This window comes from Henckelia pumila, chromosome 4 (genome assembly GCF_033568475.1).
Source record: "Henckelia pumila isolate YLH828 chromosome 4, ASM3356847v2, whole genome shotgun sequence".
In the NCBI taxonomy this organism is placed as follows: domain Eukaryota; kingdom Viridiplantae; phylum Streptophyta; class Magnoliopsida; order Lamiales; family Gesneriaceae; genus Henckelia; species Henckelia pumila.
The window spans coordinates 67,953,387-67,972,958 of record NC_133123.1 but is presented as its reverse complement, the minus strand read 5'-3'; the positions used below and the strand labels follow the sequence as shown (position 1 = coordinate 67,972,958).

Below are 19,572 nucleotides of genomic sequence, written 5' to 3'. Positions count from 1 at the left end.
AAATCAAAATTTTACTAAATAAGTAATGAAAATCTATTATATCAATATATAATTTTTTTCCAAACATATTAGCAAATCTTCTTAATAATAATAATAAGTTTCGCGTTATTTCGGATCAATCTGGTTTGACTTAAAGCCAACCCCGACCCAAACCTGATTAAATTTTTCGGGTTAACTTTTGGGTCTAGTGTGACTCGATAAGAATCAATAACTTATTTTTTCTCCCGACCCGTATTCATCACATATCGAGACTCGAATATTTGGGATCCCAAATATTCGGAATCCCGTTGAGTAGGGAGAAAATATCCCGATAATTTTTTTTATGTTAAAAATTTTGTCCAAAATAATTGATTTATTGTTTTTTTTAAAAAAAATACTATTTAAAACTTTATATGTATAAATTTAAAAATATATTCAATTATAAACATATAATATTAAAATATTATGGATAATGTTCAACGTTTTTCATAAAACTAAAAAAAAATTTAATTATTTTTTTAATAATTTAAAAAAATATTTACAAACTTATATTTTTAAATAAGAACAAAACCTTCAAGTAGAAACATATAAGTACCTAATAAGATCATTATATATGTTCATAATTAAATTTGATGATCATAAATTCTAAGTATTGTACACAATAACTATGTTTGGAAATTTTTTTCACAAAATGTGTTGTTCATGCACAACCTAATTTCACATCAAAAGTTATAATTATCATATGAAAAATCCTGATCGCAATTTCATATTTTTGTCAAGGAAGAATATCATTTATGCACTTGATTATTATTATTGATAAAAAGATCGAGATACAAATTATATTCAAATCACGATTTAATAAATAAATTTTGTTAAATAGATGAAGCAAAAATTGCATCTCTATTTTGCATAATTGCTCTAAATAAATATTTAAAAAATGAATTAATAAATTTATTAATATTTTAAAATTATATAAAAAAAATAAAATGTTATTTAATGATGACATATACAATTATTCGGCATAAGCCCGCGATAAATTTTTGTATGAGTTGAAGTTTTATGAACCTGCAGTAACCTAATATGTTAATAAAATTTATTAAAAATATTAATTTGGGTCGGGTCCAAATCTCATCGAGAAGAAAATTGATTTTCGATCACTCTTCCGATATTAATTAATGGGGACGAGAAAATCCCAAAAATTCCGAGGCCAATTAAATATATAGGTCTGGTCTTGCTTTAAATTCAATAGAAGAGACTCTTAACTTTTTAATTCAGTCAAAGAGTCTCAATTTAAGGATAGTTTGGTCTTTTCAAAAATGATATATTTTTTTAAAAAAAATAGCAATCATCTCACATCCTCTCTCTCCTTCTCAAGTTTCAAACCGGACTGTCCTCTCTGGTTTTGACCACTAGACCATTAATGTCTTTATTTAGTATTATATAAATAAATATATATATATATAAGGCAATCGAAACCGATCGACACCAATTTTTTCAAAATCAATCAAAATCAACATATTCGGTTGAGATCAGTCGAGAAGCAATGAAAAACGCAAGAAACCAGTCGATATTTCTTCAAAATCAGTCAAAATCAACCTACTCGATCGAGATCAGTCGATATAAATTGAAAATCGGTTGAAACCGGTCAAAAATCAATTTATGTGAACCCAAAAAATTCAAAAATCAGTTTATATGAATTAGAAATAATTTCATACGAATTAAAAATCAATGATGATTTGTCTTCACGATTTCACTTAAAAATATTCAACAAAAAAACTGAAAAATGTGTAAAACAATGATAAGAAAAAAATGCAGAAATATGAGGAAGAAGAAAGAGGAAAGAAAAAACGGTAAATTGTCATAAAATGCCTAAATCAAAAGTTAAATTATTCCTCAGTACCTTGGTCAGAATTTTTAAGTTCAAACTACCTGACACAACTCTTTTATTAATTTAAACTCCCTAAAGCCTATCAAACTACCATAATACCCTCTTTTGTTTTATTAAACCCCATAATACCCTTTTCTTTTCCATTATTTTATCTTTATTCTTCTTCACTGCATTTACCTAAACCAATATTACCCTTTTTTTTTTTTTTTTTAATCAAACTCACATGATTTTCGTAGATACTATTATTGTACATTTTTATCTCGTTATTTTTTTTTCTTTTTTCACATTGTTGAAACCATTTAGTTTGATTTTGTTTTATGAAAATATATTTTTTTCTTTAAAAATAGTGTTTAATAATATCCTTAAATATATCCATAATCGTGTTCAAGTTATGCCCAATTTGTTATAAATTAAAATAAAATGAATATTTGAAATATTTGAATAAGTAGGCTTAAAGTATAAAAATTAATTAAGTTTCGATTCTCTATTTAAGTAATTGAACGTCAAAAAAATTTGATTAATACTATACGGAGAATTTCATAGTGATAATGATTTGGATTTATAATTTGTTAAGATTAATTATTTATTTAAAGAAGTAAGTTTTTTAATTATGTGGTAGATTTTCAAATGTCACGAATTATTGAATTTAATGCTAGGGAAAATTATTTATCAATTAAAAATAATCTAATGAATTAGTTATAATGGGGTGTCAAATTGTATGCCTATCAATTGTTTGTATTGATGTTTATAAGAGATAACATTTGAATGATTAAAGTGTCTACAATGACATATGGACATTAGTGTGCATAAGTTTCATTATGTTATAAACCAATTCAAATATTTGTAATGTTGTCAATTAATTCTGAATCTCTTATGAATTGTACAAATTAAAAACCTCATTTTAGTAAATCAATTGTGAAATATTTTTCTATAGTTCTTTGAAAATTCTTAAAATTCATAAGATCTTCTCTTCTGCCATTCAAAATGTACAATAATCAATAACATATATTTATTGGATCTTTTGATGCAATTACAGACCATATGAGATAATTCGGATCAATTAATAACAATTGATTTCAATGCCCTTAATACACATTTCAAAATTAAATCAGTTGTGATTTCAATCAATAATTATTAAATTCTTTGTGTGTTATACGAATTATGCGGAGGTTTGTTTTTTTTTAAAAAAAAAACTTTTTTGAAAAATGAATCAATATTAGACAGATTCAATTAAAAAATGTTGGTACAGTTTTGTGAAATCAAGGTACAAAAGTATGCAATTTAATTATTAATTAAATAAAATTGAACACTAAAACAATTAAATTGAGCATTCTAATGGATGAGATCATTTAATGTCAATGTTAAATTCAAAATTATTGAATATTAATGTTTCATGAAATCGAAGTACTACAAACTGGTAACTAATTTGGGAATTAATTAAAATAAATTGAGCGTTAAATAACATAAAAAATGTGGGTATTGGAATGAATGATTGATTCCATTTAATTTGATTTCAGGGATCGATTCAAAATATAAATATTGTTTTATATGAATGATGACGAAAATGAGTTATTTTGTATCAAATATTAAGTTCATAGTGTTTTGTTCTTGAATGATACAAAATATAATGATAAGAAGTTATTTTTTCTAATTCTTACGCATTAATTTGATAAAATATTTCAAAAAAAGATCGCATTGTTCTCCGAAGTTTATATGTCCAGTTTGCTATGTTTTGTACTTATTTAAATACTATTTATACCGAATTCAGATTATTCTGTACCAAAAATAAGCTATTTTGTGTCAATAATTAAGTTGACAATTTTTGTTCTTAATAGATAAAAATTATGATAAAAAATTATTTTTTTTCCAAGTCTTATGCATTAATTTGACTAGTACTTGAGGCACGCGCATTGCATGTTTAATATAATAAACAAATATTATATATGAAATAAATGTAATGTATTTATATTTTTAAAGTGTTTTTATATAAATAATGTTTAAGATTGAAGTCTAAAAATCCGAAAATATTATATTTTTGTAAAACTCTTAGATTTGATATCAAAATAAAATTGTTAAAAAATATTTTTTGTAAATCTCCCTTATTACTCATTTTATCAATTAAATTAAATACTTGAAATCATGTATATACTTAAGTACATCAAATATACAAATGTTACAATAGGATACACATTGGGAACATTAGAGCACATATGTATCAAATATGAGTAGTCACTCACACAAGATATACTAATGTCAAATTGATAAAATGAGAAATAAATAATCAATTACTTGAAATCAAGTACAACTTGAAGTATATCCAGTACAAACATGTTAAAATAAGGTACATATTGAGGACAATAAAGTACATGCATACGTATCAAATATGAGTGCTGGGAATTTTTTGCCCAACCTAGGAAGTGTACACATCTTGATGCACATTCAAATAAAATATGGTACATTAAATTTACAATTGGGTACGTATAAGAGTCAATCGAGCACATCATCCATAGATTCAATGAAGGTAGTTACCCTTTTATGTAATCACTTAAATTAGTTGGGTAAATTTCATGGTGAAATTGACATTTTTCGTGATTTTCTTACTGTAAAGATTCTATCAATATATCCATTCTATCAAGTACAGATTCAAGTAAATAAGGTACAATAGTATTGAAATAAGGTACATAACAAGGTGAATATAACACATATTTCTTCAATTTGAGTATTTACACAAAAAAACTACACTAATGTCAATTGATAAGTAAATAATAAAATAGTTAAACAAGGTACATATGTAAGTAAACCAGGTACATCCAAGTACAAATATGGTACATATAGGAGTTAATAGAGCACATTGATTGAATTTGAGTATTCGATGAAAAGATTGTTATATCCACCGAACGTAAATGTGATTAGTTATTTTAAATATTGAATTATAAATGAGATTTTCACACAAGAATATATATTAAAATTAGCAACCATGTGATCAAATTCTTGGTAAATGATTCATGAATGTCTATGGAATGTTTATATGCTATGACTTCAACTAGAGATTACCAATATCTCAATTCCCACCCATTAGTGGTGTGTATAGATATATATATATTTGAGATACTAAAACCATATAATAACTATTCAAAAAAATTTCACTTATATCAATTGTCAAGTATAATCTAAAGATTTAATTACTCACTTCAAGATGGTACATTTCCAAGTAAATAAGGTATAATAGTATTAAAATAAGGTACATAACGAGGTTAATATAGCACATATTTCTCCAATTTGAGTATTTACACAAAAAATTACACTAATGTAAATTGATACCTAAATAATAAAATAGTTAAAGAAGGTACAAATGTAAGTAAACCAGGTACATCCAAGTACAAATATGATACATACAGGAGTTAATATAGCACATTGTTATCGAATTTGAGTATTCGGTGCGAAGATTGTTGTCTCCATCGAATGTGAATGTGATTAGTTATTTTAAATAGAATTATTAATGAGATTTGACACATAACATATATTAAGATTAACAAACATGTGATCAACTTCTTGGTAGGGTTCATGAATGTCTATGGAAGGCCATCGTTGTTTTGATCTAAACTCATGTACAATTAATAATTAAGATTTAGGAAATCAATTTCTTATCATAATTTTCATCAACCAATTAAACGATACTAACACCATTATTGACACAAAATATGTCAATTTCAAGATAATTTAATGCGAAATTAGTATTATCTGTTATAAATTGGGTACATAACCTGAAAATTTGAGTATAAATTTGGAGAAAAATTGTCATCGTCTTAATTCAAATTCATATATATTATTAATGAATAACATATAGAAACAACTTCTTACCATAATTTTAATTTACCGATTAAAGACACTAACAACATCGTAATGGATACAAGATATGCTAATTTCAGGATAATAAAGCAAATGCAGTGTTAGTTTTTTTAAATTTGGTACATAACCTAAAAATTTGAATATGAATATTAAAGGGAATCGTCGTGTCTTAATACAAACACATATGTATACTTAATAAAAAAAATATGTATACTTAATGAATAAGAGGTAATAATCATTAACGATTTTTATATTGGGTATCATTAATGTGTATTTAAGTATATAATATTTACTTATGTTATTCTTTTGAATAAGGCCACTTCATTTTAGATCATCCAAATTAAACCGTTTGCACTTTGATTGCACAAAAAAATGCTTAAATTTTTATTTAATTTTCAAATAACAATGCGCATACTTATTGGGCTGAATATTGGTATCAAATATTCTTATAAATTTTAATATCCAATTTATGAGATTTAGTGCTCAATTTATTCTAATTTGTACCCAAATTTAGGTATTTTAATGCTTCAATTTCAAAAAAAAATACCCAAAAATTTTGTATTGAACATTGACATTAAATGATCTCATCCATTCGAATATTCAATTTACTTGTTTTAGTGCTCAATATACTTTAAATATTACCCAAATTAGATGTTTTTGTACTTTGATTTAGTAAAATAGTACCAAAATATTTTGAATTGAACGTGTCTACTGTTGATTCAATTCACATATAAATCGATGCTTCACCATTATAACTAACTAATATTTTATATATGAGATGCACAGATTATTAATTTGTATAGTTAACAATTAAAATTAATAATTATTAGTGCAGGTTTTAATAATTTATATAAAATTTTGATATAATATGTTGGGTTTTTGTAACACAAGCAATCTTGATTTTGATGATAAAAAAACTTGTTATTGTGTTTCTAACATATTTACTCTAGTGTGAAGTTGCTAAACTAAAGATGGAAGCAAAAACTCAAAGTTAGCAAAACTGAATCTCTGGCGAGCTCTACTATTTTGATGATATCTCATAGATCAGAGATGCAATTTATTATCCGCCAAAAATAATACAAAGAAAACTCAATTTGGAACATATTGTATTTCACGTCAGTTGAGCAAACACGGATGTTATCGAGATCAAACTGACGTCGCAATACCAAACTGAATTGCATCAGTTTAGCAGAAATACAGAAGCAATTTACATCAAGCAGTTCTGGTATATTGGCTATATTGTGCAGCTCAATTATCCGAATGGAACGCTTCACCATGCGTTGGAAAGGCAAGACAATGATCTACAAATCATTTTCACAAGTTGAAGACTGAATCGGATCCTATGGAGATGCTAAACTGCGTTGAAATTACTGGTTTGAAACAGAAATTATGCAGAGCAGAATTTCTGGAATAGACTGGTTTTTTAAGCATAATTTTCGCATATGAACTCCGAATTGAGTTATTCTTGATTCCATGGAAAGATAAGAGAAAGGGCTACAACTTTTATGTTTATTACTTTGCCCAAAAATCAACGGATCAAGAGATATAGCACTAAAATACTCATATGCACTTAACTGATTTTGTGTTAAAACGATTTTGAGCAGCTCTGGTATTTCGAGCATAACGTTTGGATATGAACTCCGAATTGATTGATTTTGATGGAGTTGGAAATCTGAGATCAAGGACTACAACTTTTATATTCATCACGTTGCCCAGATATCAATGGATCATGCCAAACTGCATCCAGTTTATCAACTCAGTTCTGCTTGCTAAACTACTACCTAAACTGAAGTTGGCCAAGAGTAGTTTACCTACCCAAACTGAAGATCGCTCAATTGCTACAGTGCCGAAACTGATACAGTACCAGTTTTGCACCAAATTCAGTTTACAAATATCAGTTTAGTGAAATTCAGTTTAGCTCAAGAAAAGATACAGAAACATTACAAAAGTATTTTAACGACTCTATTTCTCTTTCTAACGGCTATATCACTCTTGGAGCCTATAAATACAACATCTTGGAGTTCAAACACAAGATTTGCAATGAGATTCAAAGCATTGGCAGCCTACTTGAAGAAATCAGCTAGTTGAGAGCAAAGCCCAAGGTGTGAAGAACACATTAGAATTCTTGAGCGTGAAAAGTCAAGTTCTTCACACCCAACTAACTCACATATAAAAGAGAGATGTATTGCATAAATTAATTGAGTGAGAGTCTTTACACAAAGACGTTAAAGATTGTATTTTTAGTCTTGACATAAAGACATAAAACATTATGCGGATTATGAGGTTGCGGCCTACAATCGAGTAGTGGCTAGAGTTCTTGTTTAGGCAGTGGGTAAGTCCTAAACCGGATTGAGTTTGTACAAATGAGTTGTATAAATCAAAGTCTTCTAGTTAATCATTCCGAGGAGGAAGAAGGGGTGACGTAAGAGTTGTTGAATTCTCCGAACATCCATAAACAAATCCTTTCCTCTTTATTTCTTGCATTTGTTTATTGCTACTGTTTTAGATTGCATTGTTGAAGCATTTTATGTGTTTGATAAAATACCTAAATGTTGCATTAAGTGTTTGATAAAATGCTTCAACTAAACTATTTTCATCTATCAACTTGCATCCTTTTAAAATGATTTACAAAATGTTAAATTAGTTTATACGAAGAATTATTTCGAGTGTCTTCCGCTTGATTTGAAAATCAAACTCGATTTAATTCATCGATGCTCAATATTTCAAGAACCGAGCTATTGTAGCTCAAAATATTTTAAAAGTGTGTATTCACCCCCTCTACACACCGTGACCGATCCTATCATAATATAATGAATATATTTAAATTTTAAATATTAAATATTATAAAAATTATTATATCAAAAAAATTTCTGCCATTTCAAATAATTTCAAATGAGAAGATAAGTCTTTTGAAATTAAATTAACTTATTTATCTTGGTTGGGTGTAACTGTTATTAATAAAGTAAATATAAAAAAAATCTTAAAAAAACCATATATCATTTTTTCTATTAAACTTTTCAATCAATAAATATTCTCAAAAATTCAAAATTGATTAAAGTATAACAATAATAATAATAATAAAAAGTAATAATAATAATAATAATAATAATAATAATAATAATAATAATAATAATAATAATAATAACAACAAATTACGAAGAATCAATATACCAAAAACTCATTTAAAAAGGTTTAAAAAATTAATATTATATTAAATTTTATATTTTATTTAATACAATAGAAAGTATAAAAAACTAAATTTACAAAAGTAACACAAAACTCAAAATCATAATTGAAATTAAATGAAAAGAGTCCAATTTTAATTTTATTTTTTAAAAATAAATAAATAATACTTCACATTTTATTATGTGTTTATTTTTTTTTAATTATTTTTGAATATTTAATGCGATGGATGAATGCATCAATAATAAATATTTTATTTTATAGTATACTATTTTTTTGCGGGAACTTCATATATATATATATATATATATTGGAAAATATATCTCACAATTACACATTTAATCAATTTAACAAAATAATTCATCTACGCAAATTATAAATACAATTCATTATCACATGGAAATTCTCTATAGCATCAATGAAAATTTTTGACCTCCAATTGCTTAAATCGAGTAGAAAATAAATTTTTATACTTCTAGTCTACTCATTTAAGTATTTCATGTTTTCATTCTACTACAACAAACAAATAATAACAAATTGGGTGTAGCTGGATCATAATTATGAATATGTTATAGATATTATTAAATAATAAAAAAATTTGACAGAAAAAATTATATTTCATAAAAAAAAATCAAACCAAATGTTTTCTACCGTGTGAAAGAAAGAAAAAAAAACAAAAAACCTTAAATCTACCGTGTAAAAAAAAGAACAGAAAAACAACCTTAAATTAAATGGGTTAAAATGTATAATGATTGTAGTCTACAAGAATTTCTCAATTTATTTATCATCATCATGCACCAACCTCTTTTTTCTCGTAAATAGAGCAAGTCGGAAGAAAGAGAAACTCATAAAAGGGGTATTTTGGGGATTAAAAAAATAAAAGAGGGTATTATGGTATTTGGTATGCTTTAGGGAGCTCAAAGACATAAATAATTGTGTCAGGGAGCATGAACATAAAAATGCTGACAGAGTGACTGAGGAATAACTCAACATTTGATTTAGCTATTTTATGGCAATTCACCCAAGAAAAAAAACTTAGTTAAGAAGAGAGAAGAAGAGGGAGGAGAGAGAAAAAAAACTTATACACTCTATCTAATATTTTAAACGAGGGATAATATAGTTTTTTTGTTCAGAGGTCTATATATTGAATTAAAAACAAAATTAGGACATTTTCAAAATTTTTTCCAGCCCTACTCTTAACATTGTGTTTGGTGCACGGATTTGGATGAGATTTGATGGAATTTGGATTTGCAAATACTGTTTTAGTGTTTGAAAAAATGAAATTCTAAAATAAGATTGATATTTTTGATGAAATTTCATGGGACTTATTCGGATTTTATAGGATTTGAGATTATAAAACAATAAAATTATTCTAATAATAAATTTATAAACTTTATTTATAAATTTAAGTTTTCTCAACTTTTTTTTTTAAAAAAAATATAAATTTTCTAAAATTTATGCTATTAAATTTTAATATATATTTTATTTTTTTTAAAATAACAAAATAAAATTGATTTTAAAATCTAAATCCACTACCAATTTCAAATTCATTTTTTTAGGCACAGGAACTCGTGGGAAGCCGATGAATTGGGTTAATTTTTTACTTCGGTTTTTATCTCTCTCGTCCCCCAACAATTCATTCACCTGAGACATTAAAGTGCTGCTGCTTCCTTTATGCTGTCTTCCAATCTACGTGAAATCGATGGCAGCTTACGCAGCACTTGTTTCTCTTGATAATCTCATGGTAACAATCCGTGATCATCCTCGCCCTCCAATCACTGTCCACCAGGAACAATTCCATTCTCTTTATGAAAATGTTGGTTTCTTGCGACGATTTCTGGAAATTTATCCTCGCAGAGGCTGCAATGTACCAGAAAGAGATTTGGAAAATCAAATTATTGAAGCTGCTTCGGCAGCAGAAGATTCCCTTGAATCGCATATAGCAGACCGAATCCTTGCAGCAAGAACCAGGAGTAGCAAAGATGATGAGAGTGCCGATAGTGACTTGTATCAAGATTTGGCCAAACCCATAGAAGACATGGATTTAATCAAGCTACAGGTTCTCAAGATTCAAGAGACGACAGCTATGCAAGATTATTTGAAGCCTGAAATTCCAATATCCAGTACTATTTTACCTAAGCCTGCTACCACCAGGAACTTCACCATGGTCGGTTTTGATGAAGCATTGATTGAAATAATGGAACGGCTCACAGAACAGCAACCTACTCGACAGATTCTTCCAATCATAGGGATGGGCGGTATGGGTAAGACAACGCTTGCTAAAAATGTTTATGATAATTTATGTATTGTGCATCACTTTGACATTCGTATTTGGGTTACCATATCGCAACATTATAGTGTTCGAGACATTTTTTTAGAAGCTCTCAGATGTGTTGGAAAAACTGATGCCGATAAAATATCATTGTTGTCTACTGGAAAAATGAGTGAACAGAGTGTAGATGGATTGGATCCGGAAGTGAATCAACGCGTAAATAGTCAAAGAAATGAAGATGAGTTGGGACTCGAATTGTACAAAAGTTTGTTTGGAAGAAGATATTTGGTTGTAATGGATGATATGTGGAGCGCTGAAGCATGGGAGGATGTAGAATTATTCTTTCCCAAGGACGATAATGGAAGTCGAATAGTGATAACAACGAGGTTATCAGACTTGGCTGCTTATTTTGGGTGGTGTGCCTTTCGGATTAATTTTCTGGACAAGGAGAAAAGCTGGGAGCTACTTTGTAAAAGCATATTTGCAGAGGAATGTTGCCCTATCGAATTGGAAGAGACTGGAAAGAAGATCGCCATGAATTGCAGAGGATTGCCTCTGTCAATTGTTTTGGTTGGTGGGATTCTTGCAAACTCAGAAAAGACACGAGGGCAATGGGAGTATGTTGCTGGAAATTTACGTTCAATCTTAAATTTGGAGGATCATGAGTATTGCTGGAACATATTGTCTTTAAGTTACAATTACTTGCCTGTTCATTTAAAACCATGTTTTCTCTATATGGGAGTTTTTCCTGAAGGCCATAAGATTCGTGTCTCAATGCTCATAAAATTATGGGTTTCCGAGGGATTTCTTAAACCAATAGAAGGTAAGAGCTTGGAATTTGTTGCACGGTCATACTTGAATGATCTTATTGACAGGAACCTCGTCTTAGTTAATGAGTGGGGATGTAGTGGTAAAGTAAAATTTTGCCACATCCACGATCTTTTGAGGGGCCTGTGTTTGAGAGAATGTCAAAAAGAGAAGTTCATTGGTGTCAAGGGCATGCTGAATTTTGACATTTTCAATTGCACTCCAAGCAGAAGTCGAGTTAGTGTTCATGAGAGCATAAGGAAGGAAAGAGAAAGCCTCAATAAGGTTCTTAAAGATTTGCCATCAGCATTACACCTTCGTTCTTTGTTGTGCGACTTTAACGTTGTTTTACCATTCTGTAAATTAAGATTGTTGAGGGTATTCGATTCCACAGATGAAGGTTTTTACAATGAAGGATATTCCCCAGATGACATGTCTCTTCTAGTTAACTCTCGGTATCTTTCTTTCAGAGTTGACTGGAAAAATCTCGTGTATCCTTATAATTCAATTCATCATCTGTGGAATCTACAAACCATAATTGTTAAAGGTACATGGATACAACCTTTTGTTTTACCGCATGAAATTTGGGAGATGTCACAACTTAGGCATCTTCATATTGACAGACATTTTTTACCAAATCCTTCTAACACCCCAATGCAAGGGGTAGATCCATTTGTTTTGAAAAATCTACAAAGGCTATCGGCAACAGTAAACTTCAAGTTTGGAGAGGCTGTTATAAGGAGAATTCCCAATATCAATAAATTGCATGTTATTTATGATGATTTATATGAGGGGTGGTCGAATGACTGGTGTCTCCATAATCTTCATTATCTAAATAAACTCGAATCATTAGTTTGTGTCTTTCCATCACTGGGCAACCCATTTCATCATTTTGAACTTGTTCGGGACCTTATTTTCCCTCCTTCACTCAAAAAGTTGTCTTTAAGTTTTAGTCGCCTTCATTGGAATGATATGACAAAGATTGGTTCATTGCCCCATCTTGAAGTACTCAAGTTGGAATGGGAGTCTTTTTGTGGACCCGTGTGGATCCCGATTGAGGGGGAATTCCATTGCTTGAAATTCCTTCAGATTCAGTATTGCAAAGATCTGGTATATTGGACAGCAGACAGAACCCATTTTCCACGACTCGAGCACCTTGTTCTTGAAGGATTATATAATCTGAAGGGTATCCCTTTGGATATTGGAGAAATACCAACACTCCGATTGATGGAGTTGATATATTGCAGTAATTCCGCTGTCATTTCTGCTAAAAACATACTAGATGAACAAGAGAACCTTGGTAATGCTGGTCTTCGAGTTCGAGTTCGTTTGTCGACAGAGAATGAATGTGAACTTGCTGAAGTTGAGAGCTTGACAAGTGAACATTTTGAAGTTCAAGATCGGTATGAATTTTTAATGAAGATATTAGGTTTACAGCTGGAATTTGGCAAAGATTTGGATTATTGTTTTCCAATCCTTTTTATTTATTTTCATATATATATATATATATATATATATATTTGGATGAGCTTTGTAATGATATTCCAATATTAATTTGGTGTTTCCTTTATTTGAGGCATTTCGTGTATTTGTGACGCAGGTTTGGTGGAAAATGGGTTGGCTAATTATTAGAAGACAGGCATTCACAATTTTCTTCTCCTTTTGAAGAACTCGAATTTAAAAATTTTGAAATAATGGTTTTCTGGAGTTTCCTGGTTCATCAGGGTATCATGCGCGGCTTGTTGGAGATTCTGATAGGAGCAGTAGGAAGGAAATTCGAGCCAGCGAGGTGAAGATATTGAGTATCACCAAATAAATAGCAGATTGAGGAGTGAAAGAACGGAACTGGTTAGTATTTTCCTCTTTCTGACGTGGTACTTTGATGCAATGTGGTTACAAGCCAAACACTCCACAAAAGACAACAATATCGTCTTTTTCATGCATTGCATAGCTTGAAGAAGCTTTCAGCCACCAAACCGAAGCAAAAGTATACCGAGGAGTTAACACCTGTGAGAATGTCAATGAAGGAAAAACATATCGATCTGCTTTAGGTGTTTCAAATAATCGTCGGTTTATATTTTCCCTGCTCTTTAAATTTTCATCTGGTTATTCTGCTTGGCATATGTATAAAAAGCCACGTTATAATTAGGTTCGCTTGCTTAAAATTATTATTGAGTTGTATTTTTACTGGTTTCCAAAATTTCCTGGTTAAGAGACACGCCTCAGAATATGCATATTGTGAAGGTGATTATTTATTTTTAACCCTTTGCAAGTGATGCACGCATCGTGATCAAAGATTTTTTATATCTTAATTCACCTAACTTATTTACGAGTTCATAGATGTTTCTGCTGCAATTGTTACATCATGGCAACATTACTGTTCAGCTCACTAAATGTTTTGTTTCATTTACCAGCATTGCTTGGTAATGTTTTGATGTTGTTGCTGGTGATTTGTTTTTTTATCTGGAAAAGATGGTGGTTAATGGTGATAATAAACTAAATGGTGTTTGATTATCACATTTCTTTATTATTATTATTTTTTTTATGATTGATTGTCGCATTTCAGCAGGTGCAAATAATGTTGTTTTCTATTATATTTACTGTGATAGAATGCTTCTTTTCTTAAATTATTTCTTGTTAAGGCGTTCTTCTTTCCCTATGTTGTTGGTTTTCAATTTTCATTGACCTTATTATCTAAACATAGCTTTTGATACAAGGTTTGACTTTTAAAAGAAGATCTGCGTGTACCATTTCCTTTTACCCTCCTTGCTGTTTTCAGAATTTGGTATGTATGCATATATTTTCTGCATAAATTTTTGTTTCAACTGCTTTCTTCCATTTATTTGCCTGATACAAATATTTGTTGTGTTTCATTTGTTCCTATCCATGCTAAGGAAATTTTTCGCCCAAGGATCACCATCAGCTTCTGGTCACCAAACTGAAGGAAAAGTATCATGAGGTCAGTTAACTCCTATGAAAATGTCAGGAAAGGAAAGGCATATCTATTTTAGGTGCTTCAAGTAATCGTAGAGTTATATTTTTCCATCTGGTTACTCTGCTCAGTGTTGTAATTAACTGCTGTTGTTGTAGATACAAAACTCTTTTGATCTAGAGAAAGAACATATCTTGATTTATACATGTGACATAGAAATAAAAGGCTCCTGCAGCATGTAATTCTTTTTAGAGTTCCATTGTCTGCTTCACATTGTCCATAGTACTTTGGACCATTTGTCAAGATAGGTCATTCTGGGAGCCATATGGAAATGAGTTCTGATTTGAATTCAATTAAACAGCAAATGATGTTGGATTATCGCCAATATTGTATATCCTTTAATAGTGCACCATGCAAGTAATCCCTGCATGTATTTTCATTCCAAAAAAATGGTGGATGGAGAATTTCTCAGTGAACTCGCTCCCTTTCCTGCTTGCTATTGATTAACATCTTACCACAATGTTAATGTTCATTTTGTAGGTAGTGCATCTCTTCTCCCCTCCGTTCAAGGTTTGGAGTTTGGACACAAAACAATGCATCTCTTCATTTGTTGACTGATCAGACAAGTAAGGATCCCGAGATTCTGGCTTTCTTCAGGAATATGTTTGATTCACTGAAATTTTCAGCTAGTATGGGATATGTAAAATTTTAATGGTGGGTTTTATCTGCTAGTGCACTACACTGCAATAGACAAATATGGGTTGGGCAAGGTCAATTTGCTGCTCGAGGTCGCAAGGTTCACGTCTGTTGAGTAGGAACAGGACAATGATACATCATGTAATGTTGAACACAGCTGGATACATACGAGGACAAACCATAATCTTGGAATAGTTCGAGTTTGTTTCAACTTCAAGTAGATTATGATTATTATCTGTCCTATATAAGCAGTGAGTGATGTTATCAATGCTCATCTCATAAGAAGCCTAATTTAATGGTAATATTATATTTTTATGAATCTTCATGTCCAATGACCAAAACATAGATATATACATTATTGTACCGTACTGTATGCTATTTGTTTCTGCAGCTTTTTTTCTTTTATCTTCTGTATCTTTCATTTAGTTCATCCCCTCCCACATTTCTTCTTGTTACTCTTTCGTCATGGAATTGTTGGGTTAATGATCTTCATTCACAATAACGACGAGGAGAGAGCATTCACCAACATTGTTTACTAATCACATTTCTACTTCATTGAGTTTATTTCTATCTACCCGTCTAACTTATAAGTTCTTCTTCCTCTTGTTCTAGGTAGAGCGGCTCGGGTTACCTATAACCAGTCTAGCTAGATGATCTTTACTCCACCGATGACATGGTTCAAGGGGATTAGAGTTTTGCTATGATCAACAGCAAGCTCCTCATCATCAGCTCAATATCCTCAATGATTATCATCAGCTTGATTATCCATATCCAGCTCGACATTATAATAAATAGGAACAACAGAAGTGTCTTGACGATCCAGCTCAAAGGATAAATCATTAGTTCTTATTTGTATGAGTATCTCACATTCGCTATCAGACTCAAGAGTAGCGTTTTTCATTCTGTTGCTTAAGTCATTCAATTGTTCGATATGGTCAACTAGAGTAATAGAAGATTCATCGATACTACACTGAATCACTGATTCTTCAACGGTTAGAGATCATTTATTATTAAATATGCCATAAGCCTTGCTAAATTTTTTAAAAATGTTTTTCATTTTTTCATTTTTTTCTATAAGATATATTGACTGTCCATAAATTGATATTATTGTTATGTATCTTAATTAGAAAATTATTGTAAATATTTTATAACATGTTAAAAGGAATTAAAATTTTTAACCAAAATTTATTCATTTAGATGAGTGAAAATTTTGAGTTTTTGAAAAATATTTATTTATTCTTTAAAATTTTGATAAATAAAATAATATATTATGAAAGATCGCCTATCTTCTTCAGAATCTCGTACGGTCCGATAAATCTCGGAGATAACTTCCATCTCTTTCCGAATCTGACAGGGCCCCTGAAAGGAGATATCTTCAGAAATACTCGGTCCCCTAGATCAAAATACAGAGGTCTGCGTCTGATATTCACATACTTCGCCTGTCTATCCTGAGCAGTCTTCATTATCTTCTGGATAATCTATACTTGCTCGGCCATGCTACGAATCAAATCTGGTCCCAAGTCGGGTGACTCAAAGATATCATCCCAATACAAAGAAGATCTGCACTTTTTTCCGTACAACGTTTCAAATGGTGTCATACCAATACTCGTCTGAAAACTGTTGTTGAACGAAAACTCAACAAGAGGCAAAGAATCATGCCAACTAGTGCCAAAATCAAGCACTACGGCTCGTAGCAAATCCTCTAGAGTTTGAATCGTTCCCTCTGACTGACCGTCGGTCTGAGGGTGATATGCTGTGCTCAAGTGCAAACGAGTACCAAGCGCATCCTGTAGACTATGCCAGAAGTGAGAAGTGAATCGAGGATCTCTGACAGAAACGATCGACTTCGGAACACCATGAAATCTCACAATCTCCCGCACATATAATTCGGCCATCTGATCATGACGATATGTCATCCGGTAAGGAATAAAACAGGCAGATTTCGTCAATCGGTCGATTACTATCCAGATAGCATCACAACCTCGGACTGATCGCGGTAGCTTCGTGACGAAATCCATCGAGATGTGATCTCATTTCCATTCAAGAACAGGTAAGCTATGCAGTAGACCTCCCGGTCTCTTCCTCTCGGCTTTCACCTGCAGACAATTCAGACATCGGGACACAAATCTCGTGACATCCTTCTTCATCAGCTTCCACCAGAACTGATTCTTCAAATCATTATACATCTTCCGGCCACCTGGATGAACACTGAACCAACTGCAATGTGCCTCTCAAAGAATACGCTGTCTCAACTCAGAAATATCAGGCACAACAATATGGTTATTCACAAACAAAACATCATCCCTAACCTGAAACTCAGACTGATGTCCAGATCTGACTTTTTCTACCGAATTCTGTATGCTCGGATCCGACTTCTGTGCTTCTTTGATCATCACAAATAACTCTAGCTCGGCTTGAATAGAAAAAACTCTGATACACTTCCTATATGTCTCAAACTCCAAACCAGAAGTGCAACAATCATCAATAAACTGGGAAACACCAATAGTAGAAAGAGATAAATAACAGAGCTTTCGGCTCCAAGCATCAGCAGCTGCATTCAACTTTCCCGGATAATACTTGATTTCACAGTCAAAGTTTTTCAGCAAATCTAACCATCTCCTCTGTCTCATATTCAGCTCGGACTGCGAAAACTGATACTTTAAACTCTTATGATCAGAAAAGATCTCGAATGACTCACCGTAAAGATAATGATGTCGGATCTTCAAAGCGAAAACAATCACTGCCAGTTCAAGATCATGAACTGGATACCGAGTCTCGTGCGGCTTCAAATGTCTCGATGCATAAGCTATCACGTGCCTCCTCTGCATAAGAATACAACCCAAACATCGGTGAGAAGCATCACAATAGACAAAAAAACCACCAGTACCTGACGGATTAGATAGAATCGGAGCACTGGTCAGTCTTCTCTTCAGACCAATAAAAATGGTCTCACACTCTACAATCCAGAAAAAAGGTACATTTTTCTGAGTTAGCTGGGTAATCGGCTTCGCAATAGATGAAAAACCCTCGATGAATCTGCGATAATAACCCGGTAAACCCATAAAGCTTTGGATATCAGGCACCGATGTCGGTCTAGGCCAATTCATAACTGCTTCAATCTTCATGGGATCAACAGAAATCCCATCACCAAAAATAATGTGACCGAGAAAGACAACTCGGTCTAACCAGAACTCGCACTTAACAGCTTGGCATACAACTGCTCGGTCCTCAAAATATATAAAACAATACTCAAGTGCTCTGCATGGTCAGTACGACTCTTGGAATAGATAAGGATATCATCAATGAAAATAATTACAAACTCATCTAAATACCGCTGAAAGACACGGTTCATCAAACCCATAAAAACCGCTGGAGCATTAGTCAAACCGAACGACATGACTATAAACTCGAAATGACCATACCTCGTTCTGAAAGAAGTCTTAGGCACATATTCTTCACGAACCCTCAGCTGATGATATCCGGACCTCAGATCAATCTTCGAATAGACACAAGAACCCTGTAGTTGATCAAAAAGGTCATCTATTCGCGGTAATGAATACATGTTCTTTACCGTTGATTGATTCAGTTGGCGGTAGTCAATGTAGAGTCGCATAGATCCATATTTCTTCCATACAAACAAAACCGGAGCACCCCAAGGCGACACACTAGGTCGAATGTATCCCTTGGAAATCAAATCTTCCAACTGCTCTTTCAATTCCTTCAACTCAGTAGGAGCCATTCGGTAAGGGGCTTTAGAAATCGGTTGAGTACCTGATGTCAATTCGATGCTGAATTCGATTTCACGAATGGGCGGTAATCCAGGAATCTCCTCTGGAAAGAAGTCAGCAAACTCTCTAACCACTGGTATATTAATCAACTCAGGGCTAGACATCAAGACATCGATAGCATAGATCAATAATCCCTCGGCTGCTTTCTGTAACAACCGAGTCATAGACAAAACAGATA

General features: G+C 31.4%; 1 protein-coding gene across 7 annotated transcripts; it reads left to right on the top strand.

The window, feature by feature from the left end:
- Positions 1-10,551: 10,551 nt before the first annotated feature.
- On the top strand, positions 10,552-16,653 carry LOC140865142 (putative late blight resistance protein homolog R1A-3). 7 transcript variants are annotated; one of them, XM_073269665.1, is made up of 7 exons: positions 10,552-13,381; positions 13,579-13,826; positions 14,696-14,763; positions 14,873-14,937; positions 15,451-15,536; positions 15,643-15,904; positions 16,219-16,653. In XM_073269665.1, the coding sequence occupies exons 1-2, from the start codon at positions 10,602-10,604 to the stop codon at positions 13,601-13,603; spliced, it is 2,805 nt and encodes a 934-aa protein (XP_073125766.1). In that variant the 5' UTR covers positions 10,552-10,601; the 3' UTR covers positions 13,604-13,826; positions 14,696-14,763; positions 14,873-14,937; positions 15,451-15,536; positions 15,643-15,904; positions 16,219-16,653. The 7 variants fall into 7 exon arrangements, with proteins under 7 accessions (XP_073125766.1, XP_073125768.1, XP_073125767.1 ...); XM_073269667.1 differs by having other exon boundaries at positions 13,579-14,029; XM_073269666.1 differs by having other exon boundaries at positions 13,579-14,031; positions 14,192-14,763.
- The last annotated feature ends 2,919 nt before the right edge of the window (positions 16,654-19,572 follow it).

What these genes read in the sequence shown, in the direction of transcription:
- LOC140865142 (XM_073269670.1), top strand. Translation starts at nt 10,602, where the DNA reads ATGGCAGCTTACGCAGCACTTGTTTCTCTTGATAATCTCATGGTAACA. An exon ending in CATTTTGAAGTTCAAGATCG is followed by an intron (nt 13,382 to 13,578) that starts GTATGAATTTTT and finishes TTTGTGACGCAG; the next exon opens with GTTTGGTGGAAAATGGGTTG.